Raw genomic sequence first — 14,998 nt, forward strand, 5'->3', positions numbered from 1 at the left:
CTTTTACAACTAACTCTTTATTTATACTTTCATATTCCTCTAACTAACTCCTAACAGAACTCACTGTTTCCCGCCTTTATTCTTTCTCACATATACTTGTAATCCTCTGTCAATTTCAAAAGTATAATTTAACAAATTTGAAACATATTAATACATATTTTCTCATTAAAAAAATTATAATTTCTTTATCCTTATCCTTTTAGTTTAATAAAATTCAAAATAAAAATAAAAATAAAAAACTAGATCAGAATTTGGTTTTTCGAAAATAGAACTTTTATTGGTATTTTGACTATTATTACAAAAAAAGTCTGAATTCGGTTCGAATCGAATTCTAAACTAAAATCAAAAGTGCGTTATGTGTAAATATGGTGGACAAGATAATTTTAAATTGAATGTGTTAAGGTGAAAAAAAAATCGTATGATGTTTTCTCCGTGTTATCTAGTGCAAAATTTGTCTGGTTCTAATTTGTCTGGTACCATTCACGAAGATACTTTTACCAAAACTCAAATTACCATTCTAGAATACTCATTTCAAAATTAGATGATGGGAACAAAACTTAGAATTAGAAAACCATGTTATAAAATAGAAAGGACAAAGGGGCCATTTTAAAATAAACTAGGGGTAGGAAACAAAAACTGGTCATAAGTAGACAAGAGTATCATATAAAAAAAAGTAGGCAGCTGACATGAATTTAAATGTGCTACAAAGCATTATCTTATCAACTGGATTTTGCATGATGAGTAAATAACCAACATCAGCCCCAACGCATTAATCACACATTCTTGAACTATGAGGATACTAAAGTAATCGATCCAGAAATATATGCTTTCCTTCATATTTGCACACCCCAAGTTCTAGTTTGTGACTGTGACAGCTCCCAGATTGGCCTTATTTCTTTAGAAAGGTGAGCATACAGAAAAATGCTACTGTCCGAGAAATTACACCCATGAGAATGAGGATAGATATGCACAAACCCCAATCATGAAGATTATACCCACTTTTCAGTAGTGAACCACAACGAGTTAAGAGCCACACCCCGTGATACCTGCAGTATAGAAGTGATTATCACAAATAGTAGCCATTTTCAAACTAAAAATTAATATGGAAGCAAATTCCTACTAGAAAGTGCTGATATCAAGTACACAGCAAAAATATATTAAAGAGTATATCATAAAGCTTATGGATTATGTGACCTTCTCATTCTCTAACATTCACTTGATGCAAATGCACTTCAATTTAGTCATAATTTATGATTCGCCTGGGATATGTGCTAAACCACTTCTGCTTACCATGAGAATCTATGTTAGTTCAACAAATGTATATGGATTGTTATAAACCTTTTGATACCTGTGTTTAGGTTATGTTGAAAATCCTATATTGACTATAAATAAAATTAAATTACACTATATAAATGGAGATACCTTATCTTATTAAACTAATTTTATAGGATTGAGTTATGCTGAAACTCACTACCTTAATATGGTATTAGTCATAAGAGTCCAAGATGAGTCCATACCAGCTAAGATTTAAACCTATTGTGCCACCTGTTATTGGAACCCCTCTGGGTTCCCACACTCAATGTCTTTAGTATCCCATCTCTTACAAAATTGGACCCTTCTATCTTCTAGTAATTTTTTCTACAAATTCTACCACTTGGCTTCTTAACCATAATTATACTATGCTGTTGATTAAACATTCCCAAGGCATCACGTTACAATCATTTGATAATTTTTTTGTCATCCGTCATTATTTCATGCAAATAATGAATTTTGTTTTTCTCCCTGCCTATTGGTTAAAGAATTTTGTTGATATAGTCAAACAATGTTTCCATTTCTAATGACAACAAAGTACTAACTCCTTTTCTTTCAAGGAATTAGGACATCAAATTTTAGGCTCACATGCAATTTCCAAAGTAGTTTTTCCTCCTCATATTGTTCTAAAACCTTACACCCACCGTGGGCTCTCCTATAATTTTCTTTTTCTCTTTCAACATGCTTGTTTAGGTAATTTATTCTTCTAATGAATTGGTTAAGAGCACCCCCTCTAAATCCACTCAAAAACACTTCATCCAAGCATACTTCAATGAACTAGGTTTATGACAATGATCAGATCATACTTCCTTTTCAACTGTACTCTTTCTTCCACAAGAGAGCCACGAAAGATGATACCCGTTCAAGTCCTTTTGTAATCTCTTTGTGGGAACCACAACTTAAAAACTGAAAGAAAGAATAATGTGCATTACTCTCCAACCTGTTATTTTGTTTGCTGACATAATATATTTATCCTTCTTCTAATAATTGCATCCTCCATCTCCATAGCCATTCCCATTAATGTCCCAAATGGTACAAGTTTACCACTTCCATCTCTTAGCTCTCAGAGGTACTGCATTTGGGCCTAGCAAGCAGCTCATCTGTTACTGGGGATGTCCAGTACAGCAACCCTTGTTTATTTTGCAGAGGGTACCGTCACCCATGGAGATGTAGTAACCTACTTACTTCTCTATAGATTCAGGCATTTAGAAATTCACTTCAAGGGAACAAAACTCAAAAACTAGTGTGGAGTTTAATACCAATTATAATTAGCAGTAAATTACCTTTCAGCATTTGCAATTATGAACGCTTCTAAAGCCCACCTAGGGTAGCAAAAATAAGCTATATCCTTCAAAAATTTACTATCTTTTGGCTGTGTCGCAATGAGAGTAAAAACAACTGGAAGAAGTACCGACCACTGCAAGAAACAGTATCATGTCAGGGGAAATGAAAATATGATGAGTAGTAAAATTTGAATTGGGAGTTAGTAAAAGGTTTTATTATTTGCTTCTAATACTCACTAGCTGGGCTGCACCGGGTTCAAAGAGTATGGCAAATGCATATGCTATGCCAGTCACACAATATACAAGACAAAGCAGCACAATGTAATTATCTGCAAAAGTTGATCTTGGATAGGTAAAAAAGTAGAACATTGACAGGTAAACCACAGGTTTGATCACTGAATTGAAATGATCGATTGTGTCTTTGGAGAGGAAATACGCCAAGCTGCTCATGCCAGAATCACTCTCCCTCCAGTAGTGTAATTTGTCTAGAGAAAAGGATCTCAGGGCAGATATTTTGCATAAAAGAGCTGAAATTAACAATAATAATAAATTAGAATAAAGCACGACACAAATGGATTCTAAAAGTCTATTAGCAATAGCAATAAATTTCTATTAAGTCCAAAACGAAAATCCTATTGAAAATCTTCCATTACTTACCCCGGGTTTCAAATAAAAAAACGGTGAAAGCTTACATGTTTGTTGGAAGAAATGAAAATATAGGTTAAACAATCATGAGCAGTTTAAAATCTCTGTAGTTTGATGATGAATTTTATTAATTATTTGTGGTGAAAATAGTGACATTAACTATTATTTGAGGAGGAAGTAGTGACGTTAACTTATATAATGTAAATGATCTAATTTCTAATCGATGTGTGATCTCCGATAATTATTATAAAAGTGAAAAGCATGTGTATCATCGCAGACTGTATTTCCATCATAAATTAAGTACATAGCAAAGAAAAATTATATAACATGAAGAGCATTACGTAGCTTGATTTAGAATTCAATTGTTTTGGAAAAATGATATAAAGCATCAAGACTGTGTACTAGAATCAATCAACTTACATACAGCAATCACTGTATAGGTGTATCCAGCTGCACCAAAGGTCTGATCGCTAGCTTTGGTAAGTGATCCTAAACAGGCTCCAGCGAGTAATAATATTAAATAATCTATAGCTTGGATCTTAGATTCTCGTAATCTCTGTTTACCAACCCTGAAACAGTACCGCCAATTAACAAAAGAAAATTCAGACACCAGAATGAGTAGACATGTTCATCATTAAAAGGTTATTTACTACTCTCCCTCGCTCTCTAATCAATAGAAAATGATACTTGGTGAACTTCAATAGAGAAAAGACATGGTAGCATTTAATTTCATTTTGTTTCCCAAAACACTAAGACGGCAGTGGAGCAAGGCAATGACACTCGTACTTCCAGTTCTTCAGGTCTCCCTTGATCAACAGAGAAATTCGGACCACCAAAATTCAAATACAATTGTTCAATCTGCCGCATCAAAAAAATCTACTGACATTATACATGCTACATTCTTTTAAGGGTTTTTGGTCCTTTAATTTTCAATGAAAATTGGAATTAGTTCATTTTCAAAACTTTGGCCTAATTTAGTCTCCCAACTTTTAACTGAATTTTGTTAGGTTTATTTGACGTTTCAAATGCGTTTCATGATAACATTTGTGTTGTTTATATCTTTTGACACATTTTTGTTTCAATATTTACTGAGAAACACATTTGAAAGAACTAAATTCACACAATTCTAAAGATGAGTGACTAAATTGATCCAAAGTTTGGAAGAAGAACTAATTTTAATTTTCATTAAAAAAAATTAAGGGACCAAAAACATATTTAACCATTCTTTTAAAAACACTATTTTGAGAAGAAAATTGTAATAATCCAGGGAAAAAAAAACAAACTATGGAAGATATGCGTGACCAAAAGAGTTAAATGTTGAAGTTAACAAATAATTGAAGTCATTGGATGGTTTACCGTATAAGGAAGTACTTGTATTGCTTGAATATACCAGGAGTTTTACGTTCAGATAAATCCTTCGATTTAAAAAAATTGAGTCTTATTTTCTCCCCCTTTAGTTCCATAGCATTTCTCACATCATGCCATAGTTCTCCAGCAAAGCTTCTTTCTTCATGGCTAGAGTCATCCGGATCTTTTTCTCTAGCTGGGTTTGCAGTTTCAAACATACCAAGTTGTGCTGCATTCTGCTGCATATCAGGAGGTATTGGGTATCCATTATGAAGCATCCATCTAAGTGGCAGCTCCTTATAACTGACTTCTGAACTTCCACTAGGTACTGCTATGCCTTCCAAAATGTCAATGAAGTAATCAGGAGGATTAATTCGTTTTGGTATATTTATCCCGAGGTCTGCAAAGTATTCTTCAACTTTCTTGACTGATCCATGATATACAGTAAGGCCGCCTTTTGCCAGGAGTATCAAGTCATCGAACATATTAAACAAAGCGTAGCTACAGAAAAAAGGTTAAGTCATTAAATAATCAAAGGGAAAGAAGTTAGATTGTTCACAATTACAAATTAAAGCAAGGAAACATGAGATCAATTTTCTTTATTCAGTGTCCATGCAGGTAAACAGAGGTATGCAATGAAACTGGATCACAATCACATAAAAAAGCACAGAAACAGAGGTACGTATCTCCCCTTCTATTCACCAAAAGAAAAAAAAATGTTTTTGTTCCAAAATCAATATGATTTCACTAGGGTTTAGTAAGTGTATACAGGTATTGAAAACTTGGAAAGTAAAAAAAAAAACACAAAGAAAAACCAAACACTCAAGGTTCTGGTTCTCCCCCATCAATTTCCATAGTGTTTCTTAGAAGAATCCTCTCCAGCGATGTCGTTCTTTGACCATCATCCTATTTCTTTCAGACCCCACTTATCCAAACAAATATTCAGGTAACAAGTCCTGAATTTCCCCCACAGTACTGGCATATTTTACGCTACGCCCCCACCAAACCAGAACAATAAACCCTAACCCTGGGTCTAAACTTTCTGAACCAGCAAGATTCTATCAGTTGAATGAAATTTCTTTACTCCAGACATGTGACAATGAATAAAAAATTTAGCATTCTATATGTTGGAACCTACTATTTGCTGAGAAAATATTCCCTAATTTTACATTAGAAAAATATAAAATCAACTGAAAGATAAATCCCCATGACGCAGAAGACATGGAATTAAAAGTCACCTGGGTTGGTGAACCACTATGCAAATGTTCACTCCTTCAAGAGCTTCCCGTCTTAGTGCTCTAAGAAGGAGTTGAGATGATGCACTGTCCAACCCAGAAGTGGGTTCATCCAAGATCATGAGTGAAGGTTCCATGACCATTTCCAATCCAACATTTACACGTTTCCTTTGGCCTCCAGAGATTCCTCGCTTTTCTACAGTTCCAACCAAAGAATTCCGCACAGATTGAAGCCCCAAGAATTCAATAACTCTTTCAACAATCAGAACTTTTTCTGGTTTTGGCAAGTCAGCAGGTAGCCTTTCAAAGTAATAAATTTTCATTTTATTACAGAAATATTCAAACTTAGAAAAGCTACAGAAAACAATAATATGTACACAAGTAATAGAAGAAAAAGTATGGAATTAAAGCTCGGTATATTGGAGAGTTTTACATTGGCTATAGAGGGAAAAGTGTTCAAGTTATGGTTTTGAACGCAGTATTCCATGCTTTAACAGAGCGCATTCGAACTACTAGGATACTTTGTTTGGTATATAGGGGGCATGATATTGCATCCAGACAAAGAAAACTGATATAGAGACAATTGCAATAAGTAATAAGTTTAAAAATCCTCCTTCTTTGCACACTACTTAAAAATAGAGAAGAAAACATAAGGGGGCATCTGCTAGATCTTTCATTTTCTGTTTTCAGTTTTTCATACAGAACTGACTCTTTTTTTCAGTCTGTTTGCTGTTATCAAATATTTGTCCAAGAAACATTGAAAACACCTCTGTGTTCAATGTTTCCTATACAAATCATTGAAGAAAAAAAACTGATTGTAAACGAGGTAGCAGTTTTGTAATTAGAAAGTAAAAACAAAAAATACTATTTAATGACAGAACTTAAGTATTCCATTTATGCAATATAGGCTCAAATAGAATTATAATCATTGTGCCACCAATGCTTAAAGCATGCGGCAAATAGTGATCAAGAAACCCATATTGTTCCTCTATTCAAAAAATTAACGGCTTCAATTTCTCCATTTTCCCACCTAATGCAATGTATTACCAAGAATTTAAGATACAATTATAATAAAGTTGCATATAAACTATTTCAGTCTCTTGTATTTAAACTAGGATAAGTCAAGCGGTCAGAAAAAAGGACAATGAAAGAGTCTCAATGGAGCTGAAATTCGATCCAGGATTAAATAGGAAAGGAGGAGAGTCGATCAAATATAAATCAGATGACACCGAGTTTAAGCACATAACATGAATTAAATAAATGAACTATATAATGGCAGGAATTTCTAATCGTGTGGTTTACCTGCACAGTGCACTGAACCGGAAGTTTTCTTCCACAGTCAGGTTTCCATGAACTATATCATCTTGTGGCACAAAACCAATAATTTTCTTAAATGAGTGGATTGATTCATTCTTTTCATTTACAAAAATCGAACCAGTCACCTTGCACCCAAATGCCTTCCCAGCTATTGCAGAAAGAAAAGTTGTCTTTCCAGCACCTGATGGACCCATGACAGCAGTGATGCGTCCAGGTTTAATCTTCCCCGTGACACATCTCAATATAAGTTTATTGTGTGCTTTCAAAGTAAGAGTCAGATCTTTGAAAGATATTTCAATCAAAGGCCTTTTCCTTTGTTCACTTTTGGTAGCCATACTAATTACTCCTGAGAAGGTAAGGTTCTTGTTTTCTTCTTGTTGAGCCTTTTCTTTCTCAAGTTGAGCGTATGCATACTTAAAAATTTGGCTATGTGTATTCGGATGTTTTTCCTTAGGCACTTTTGCTGTAACATTTTTTACTCGAATTTCTGTTTCTGCAAGAATGTTGCTCCTAACATTTGCATCCTTTTCCACTTGATTCATTGTCTGCATCAAATCACTAGGTTCTTTTCCCTTTCTCTTTGGCCCAGCATATGAGCTACCAATCATAGGTGAGGTAATAGGATGTGAATGTGAAAACAATTCTATCTTTGTTTCAGTAGTTGGTTGATTCAAAATTCTAATTTCTTCCGGATCTATGTCCTTTTTCCGAGTAAATGTTCGAGATAGTTGAGCTTGCAGTCCACTTGCACTCTTTTTAGCAGCATCTTTTGCATCTTTCCATCTTTGGCGAGCATTTGCAGTCTTTCTTACACTTGTGGCTGCTGCTTCTCTGGACTTTGCCATTCTCCTTTCTCTAGTAGTCAGAACTTGGTCAGAACAGCTGTAGATAATGAGTAACAAAGTACTTAAAGCAACCTGCATAAACAGTTAAAGACTGTTGTTAATTAACTTTCTATCAACACAGTGTGCATGGGTGAGCTTGGATATTTTACATCTGTGTATATGACAAGGACTTAAGCATTAGGCATAATTCCAAGATCATCCATGCTCATGACGGAAAAGTAACAGAAAGCAGGAAGCATAAAATATAAAAAATTCTTTTTCTGGACAAGTATCTATATGACCAAATTAGTTAAAATTTGTTAGTATGTGGAACTGATTCCTCCATAACCAATGGAAAATACAAGGCAAAGGTCTAAATAATCCAATGGGTATGGGACTGATAGGTCACCCAGTAAGAAGCTAATAATAAAGAAGAGAAGAGCAAAGGGCAGGCTGAGAAATTGGAGGGATTGGTAGAGGTGGCAAGTCATGAGTGGAGAGAGATGGAAACAGTCTATATAGTGGGAAGGTGGGGGGCAGAGAGAGGTCCCAAGAAGTTTGTGTTATTGGTTTCTTTTCTACTATTAATCTTGTAACAGAGATTTATACTTTTGAGATTACTCTAATTCGGTGTCAATATCATTTTTAGTTTTACTTGTCTACTCCTGTTTCTACCAGGGACAAAAAATTGGAAATTAGAATCTAAAAGGGAGAGTTAAAGGGAGAGAAATATGAAACAGGTTATAGTTACGGATGGAGAAGCAGATAGAAGTGTAGGAAGATTTTCATTCTTAATTTCCTAGCTTACGTCTCTAAAACTCAGTACAGACTCATCCTTATGTATGCAGACCCAGATTTATAATTAACCAATTCTATATATTTGAAACAGACTGGACCTGACTAACTCCAAAAAGATGGCTCAGGGGAGACATATTGTGTAGGCTCGACTCCATATTATAAACAGACTAGACCTAACTTACTCTCAAAGTATTCTGGCCAATGTCTGACATGTTTAACTCTAATTACTGAAAGCCCTAATAAACCCCAATTTATAAAATTACACACCGAAATAAAAATAGAAATCTAGGATCTGAATAAATGCACATATATACCTATTTCATACTCCATCAAATTAAGAGGCAACAACTTACAATGAGCATGATTCCATAGGCTTGAATATTTTGGGTCACGGTGTTTGAATCACATGAACTCAACTTGAAGCAACCTACAAGAAAATCAGGAAATGGTCATATATACTCTCGAAATATTTGGTCAGAAGCTCACGAGAGAAACTGAGGCTGAAACACAGATGTGTTATTGCCATAATTCACAACACAATCCATGACATCTTACTTTGCTCAGATGTGGAACCCATCCTACAGTAATGCCTGGAATTACAAGAGAGAAATTTCAAGGAATCAGGATAATAAATAAAAAGGTACCATAATATTATAGCCATTATACTTGTAAACTAAAGTGCAACTATGAAAGGTCATGCCATCCAATATCTTCAATACTTTGGATTACTTCATCAAGGATCCAACTTTTGAAGTTTATTGAGTAACCACAGGTTGGAATAAAACAATACCCACTACTACAAGGAATTTTTTTTGTAATGGTGGAGCAATATGATCCTGCCGAACAAAATATTTCACTACTGCTACTAATATCTGCCCAAATATTTGCTCCTCCACAGGTATGATTTGGCTGCATTGGAGGCAGTTGATAAAGATATCTGCAAAAATATATCAAATCAATAAATATTCTACACAAAAGCATGCAAGTAATAACCGTAACATAAATAGAGCAACAAATCATAGAGCAAGAATTAGAACTCACGGTTCACAAACACCAGTTGTTTTATTGAGTACAGCAGTAGGGCAATAAGATCCAAGAGGGCAAGCTTCAAGAAAAATATTTCAAATACCACAAAAAGATGAAAGAATTAGAGACATCATTTTCATAGAAACTAGTAATAAGAATGGTTATAATACTTGCTTTACTCTTGCTACAGATATCATTGCTGAAAAGGCATTGAAATTTGTTTTATTTTATTGACTAGCATAATAACCAAATTTAATTACTCAGTAATCAAAATTTCTGATGGTTCTTTCAAGAGGGATTCACTAAATAAGAGATTGACACCACCTCCAACCCAAAACCTTAAAACAATAAGTTTGTGGATATTCTTTTTTATGTGATACTCAACTTTTTTATTTTTACTCAATGTGGGTCTGATTCACACTTGAATTCTCAACAATTTAACTAGATACGGATCTTTACTACAGGAAAAGAAATCTAGTAGTTTTTTGTCAGGGTGTCTAGCTAGAATGAATTGGCCTTGTTGTAGACATTTGGATAGATAAGTGGTTCCCACTACTTTGACTTAACAACCACCCTTGAACTTTGTCAATTCTCACTGAATAATGTCATTTTTTTTGGTTGTGTATTCCTACTCCTTTATAATAATAGACTTATGAAAAGCAGGAAGATGCTAATGTGTTGAATTAAAAGTTGGTATATGGTCATACAGCAGGTATTTGCAGTTCAGTAATGAAGAAAAACATATTGAAGTTATACTTACGTATCATGCATGTGATACCATGGGGACAGAAGAACCCATCACAACATGCTTCGCAGTTTAGAGTTCTGGCAGGCATCTCCTGTGAATTTACAAGGTCAACTTGCTGGCTTGTGGGAACACTACATGCCCATCCTGGCTCACAACCTGATACCCATGAGTTTAAATTGCAGTTCCTGTTAGGCTTCAAATAGTTGGCACTCCTAGTGCTAGACCTCTCCAATAAGCTATTTAAGTAAAATTTTATTTCTGCTGCTGTACAAAACCGTTGCAAAATATCTCCTGTGTTTCCATGAGGTTCCAGATCATAAGAATAAAATTAGAATTAAAACAGTGGGAAAGAAAAGAAGTTCAGAACACTGGAATGAGTACATTCAGAGTTTCTAAGAAAATACGGTAAACATGTTTAGCTGGGCGCTGGGGAACAAAAAAAAAAGGAATAATGAATGAGAAAAGAGAAAATTTGAGTAATCTATTTTATTCACTTCTTTAAAAAATGAAATGAACAACTCGCATCATTTCTTTTTAGTTTTTGGAGTTCATACCTTTAGTCTTCCGAATGCAAGTAGACACAAAGTCCAAATCAGAAGAAAAATTAAATGCTTTATTCCAATCAGCTTCCCTAAAATAAGAAAATTAAACTTCATGATCACATCAGGTTCCATGTCTACACAATATTATGTGTCCATTTTAATGCATCACGTCTGTTATACTTCATAAGTTGTATTTACCATTTTATTAAAAGGAAAAAGTTTGATTTACTTGAAACTAAACCTGAAGCCACAACTTTTAAATTCATCATCATTACTAATTCAGTGGACTAACAGACAACTATAACCTTCAAATGTGAAATAATTATTCCACAACCTCAATCAGAGACCCTAGCATAACTAGTAAGAAATTCAAAATAAAATATTAAAAAGCAACAAAGAAGAACCATCTTCATCGGTATAACTTATCGAACTTCTTTATCAATCATCACGAAATTACTTTTTCCTTCTGCTCATAATTTTGAAGACATAATGGTTTTAATGCTTTAATTTAGTCCGACAAAAACCCTCCACATTTCTATCTTTCAGGCCTTGTTCACTTGAGTGGATTTGAGGGAGAGTAATTGAGGGGATTTGAGAGGATTTGAAAATAAATTTTTTTGTTGATTATTTGAGTGAATTTGGAGGTAAATAAGATTGGATTTGGAAGTAAATTTTTTTAATCTGTCACGTCAATCAAATCCTACACTAATTCTCACAAACTTTACTTCCAAATTCATTCTCACTTACCTCCAAATTGACTCAAATAAACAACAAAAAAATTTATTTTCAAATCTTCTCAAATCCCCTCAATTACTCTCCCTCAAATCCACTCAAGTGAACAAGGCCTCAAAGACGAAAGTTGTGATTGTTTTATCTTTGAAGGCTAATATCTCCGATCTAAGATCTTTAGAAATGAAATAATATTTCCATGCCCAGTTTTTTCTATCAGCTTCAGGCGTCCAAATAAACTGAACACAGTTGAAGTTCTATTATTAAGCTGTGTTGTTTCTCTAAACTACAATTATATATATTAAAAAAGGTTAAAATAAAGAGAAACTAATATAACATTGATTTACAGAGTAGTTTATGAATTTATTTAGTTAGAAACTAAAAGTGTTTTTCAGAGCTTTGTTTAATTTAGATAGAAAACTAAGAGTGTTCATGAGAGTTTCTTGCTGATTTTAGAAGAGAAACTCTAACAAGTAGTCCCAACTCAGTTCTAATCAGAAAAAAAAACGTAATTTTGGAACGCCGATCACAAAAAAACACACGTAATTTTGGAAGTAAATTTTATGATTTCAAATTTGGAAAGATAGAAAATAAAGAAACATATTTACAGAGATTGAAACAAAAAATTCATAATTTATAAGAATTAAAAAATTCTTTAAAATTTTACAGGTTGAAAAGCATAAAAGAAGTAGCTGAATGATCTTTTCAGTTATTCGAAAGTTCAATAGTAAATGAATGTTAATAAACAAATAAATCTATAAAATAATTTTCGTTTGTTACTTTCGTCTGTAGTTTTAAATAAATAATTACATATCATCATTAAAATATAATTTAATAGAAACATATAGTTTAAATCATATTTAAATGATAACATTAAATTACATTTAAATAATAATATTAAATTTTATTTTAATATGAAAAACAAAAAAATTTAAATTTTGAAAATATTTATTTGAATTTTGGGAATAAACTAAACTTCCATACACTTCAACAAATTGATCATTATACCAAAAGTATTACAGCAACAAACAACCAAGTTGAAAATTTTGCTTGTTTCACATCAATTAAAACATATTGATTCTTCTTTATCCTAAAGTACTGAGCAAAAGTTCATCCATGCGTAACTTCACAGAGATGTTTAGACAGGTAAGTAAACTCACGGATCTTTGACGCAGAAACCGGAGCTAGCTTTGATTTCGTGATTGAGGAGCGAGGTCATGTTGGACATTTGATCATACACAAGACGGGTGACACGTGGCATTACCACAGGGTTATCGAAGTCGCTTAGCTCCTGGCACTGCATGCGGCGGAGCAGGACCGAAGCCACCGCCGCCGCCACCACGAGGTGCACGCAACGAAGTACCGGCAAAGCATTCGGAAGCATTTTGATTGTGTTTTCTCTTCACGAATGTGGAAGAAAGTAAGGAATTAAGTAAACTAAGTCATTGAAATGAAAGAAGAAGAAGAAGGGTTCAACGAAGGGTATGGTTTGAAAATGAGAGGAACAACGTCACGAGCAGGACCACTAGGAGGTGGTGAACCCAACGTAAAGACAAATGTCGTTGAGAGACGAAGAAGACAGGCTCATAAATTAATAGTTTAAGGTAATAAATTAAAAAAAAAAACCTTTTATATAGATAATTGAATTGACCCTATTTATTTTTAATTCGATTATTTAAGTTTTAAATATTCTTTAACTTTCTTTTACTATTTTATATTAATTATTTATTAAAATATTTTATTTGTTGAAATAACTCAATTATTATTTTTTATTTTTGATAATTTTGTCATTAACATGATATAATTGTTATTGTTATTTTTGTCTTCACTTCTTTAACTTTTTTTCTTTTATTTTTTCTTTAAATTTCATAAGAAACTAGATTTTAAAGAAAAACAAATAACTGAGTAAAGTAAACCATCTAATTAAAATATATCAAAGAAATATTAATAAATTAAAAATCAAGAAGAATAAAAAAACATGATAAACAAAATAAAATTAGTTTAAATATTTAATAAAATAATTTTTTGAATAAAAATTCAATTAAAAGTTTTAAAATTTATAAAATAATTAAAACTAAATTAAACATCTTATTTTAATATAAAACTTTTAACTAACGCTCAAGTTTCTATTAAACATATTATTAAAAATGTATATTGTTGTACTTGTATTTTTTATTGGTATCTCTTATGATTATTTTATGCTCAGATATATTATTTTTTATTTTATATGATTTTATTTTTAAGTAAAAATAATGAAATACATTATTTATCAGTATATTATATTGAATTTATATTATATTATAAAATAACTAATTATATAAAAAATATTTTAAATATTTATAATATAATTGTGTTTCCTTTATTTTTTTTAAATTATCTTTTGGATAATTTTTTAGTTTATTTTTCTCTGTATTTTAGTAGTTGTTTTTTCCATCTAAGTGAAATTCTCCTTTCAATGTATATTTTAGTAGTTGTTTCACCGTTATATCTAGTTTATTTTTTTTATTATAATTTTCTGTAAATTTTTATATCACAAATTTAAAATATTGTTAAAAAATATATATATATTTTGTAGACATGAATTTGAGAAATTTCATTAGTTGGTATTGTGATTGGTTGGTAAGATAAGAGGTAGATTTTTCTTTTGGAAAAGTGGGGCATTGACCAGCAGCTGAATCAGTCACTAGCTTCAAAAAATATTTTACTTTTCACTAATTAATCTTTGAAAGTAACGACACAAATCCTTCCGAAATATTCCTTTCATTTTTTCTTTCTTTCTAAATGTTGCTTAAAAATATTTCTTCCTTTTTTTAAGTGTAGTTTAACTAGTTTAGGATTAAAAATATATAATAAGGTTTCTTTAACCTTAATATTCATAAGATTATCTTTCTATTTCTATATCATAATAAAAATAGGAGTCAAATATTTTTTTATTATCTAAATAAAATTGAAATTCATTTCTTTTTAATTTTAGTATATTTTGGTCTTAAATTTTAAAAAATAATAAATATAAGCTTTTCAATATAAAGATATCAATTTTTTTACGGTTAAATAATATTTATTGTGATTTGTTTTCAAATGTATTAAATGATATAAACAATTTAAATATAAATTTAATGTAATTCAGTTAAAAGAATATATATATTGTAACATCCCATCTTTAATAATAAAATAATACTAAAATGAATATTAC

General features: G+C 32.0%; 1 protein-coding gene across 3 annotated transcripts; it reads right to left on the reverse strand.

The window, feature by feature from the left end:
* Positions 1-586: 586 nt before the first annotated feature.
* On the reverse strand, positions 587-13,347 carry LOC108326263 (ABC transporter G family member 28). 3 transcript variants are annotated; one of them, XM_017559654.2, is made up of 14 exons: positions 12,966-13,340; positions 11,089-11,165; positions 10,547-10,825; positions 9,802-9,865; positions 9,551-9,697; positions 9,316-9,350; positions 9,114-9,187; positions 7,124-8,055; positions 5,825-6,121; positions 4,596-5,087; positions 3,660-3,808; positions 2,832-3,121; positions 2,595-2,728; positions 587-1,046 (listed from the first exon to the last, which is right to left on the reverse strand). In XM_017559654.2, the coding sequence occupies exons 1-14, from the start codon at positions 13,187-13,189 to the stop codon at positions 890-892; spliced, it is 3,351 nt and encodes a 1,116-aa protein (XP_017415143.1). In that variant the 5' UTR covers positions 13,190-13,340; the 3' UTR covers positions 587-889. The 3 variants fall into 3 exon arrangements, with proteins under 3 accessions (XP_017415143.1, XP_052730653.1, XP_017415145.1); XM_052874693.1 differs by lacking the exon at positions 11,089-11,165 and having other exon boundaries at positions 638-1,046; positions 12,966-13,094; XM_017559656.2 differs by lacking the exons at positions 587-1,046; positions 2,595-2,728 and having other exon boundaries at positions 2,955-3,121; positions 3,664-3,808; positions 12,966-13,347.
* Between the last annotated feature and the right edge of the window lie 1,651 nt (positions 13,348-14,998).

Source organism: Vigna angularis, chromosome 3, assembly GCF_016808095.1.
Source record: "Vigna angularis cultivar LongXiaoDou No.4 chromosome 3, ASM1680809v1, whole genome shotgun sequence".
Classification (NCBI taxonomy): domain Eukaryota; kingdom Viridiplantae; phylum Streptophyta; class Magnoliopsida; order Fabales; family Fabaceae; genus Vigna; species Vigna angularis.

What these genes read in the sequence shown, in the direction of transcription:
- LOC108326263 (XM_017559654.2), bottom strand. Translation starts at nt 13,189, where the DNA reads ATGCTTCCGAATGCTTTGCCGGTACTTCGTTGCGTGCACCTCGTGGTG. An exon ending in TTGCATTCGGAAGACTAAAG is followed by an intron (nt 10,826 to 11,088) that starts GTATGAACTCCA and finishes ATGGAAACACAG; the next exon opens with GAGATATTTTGCAACGGTTT. An exon ending in ATAATTGCAAATGCTGAAAG is followed by an intron (nt 1,047 to 2,594) that starts GTAATTTACTGC and finishes TCTATACTGCAG; the next exon opens with GTATCACGGGGTGTGGCTCT.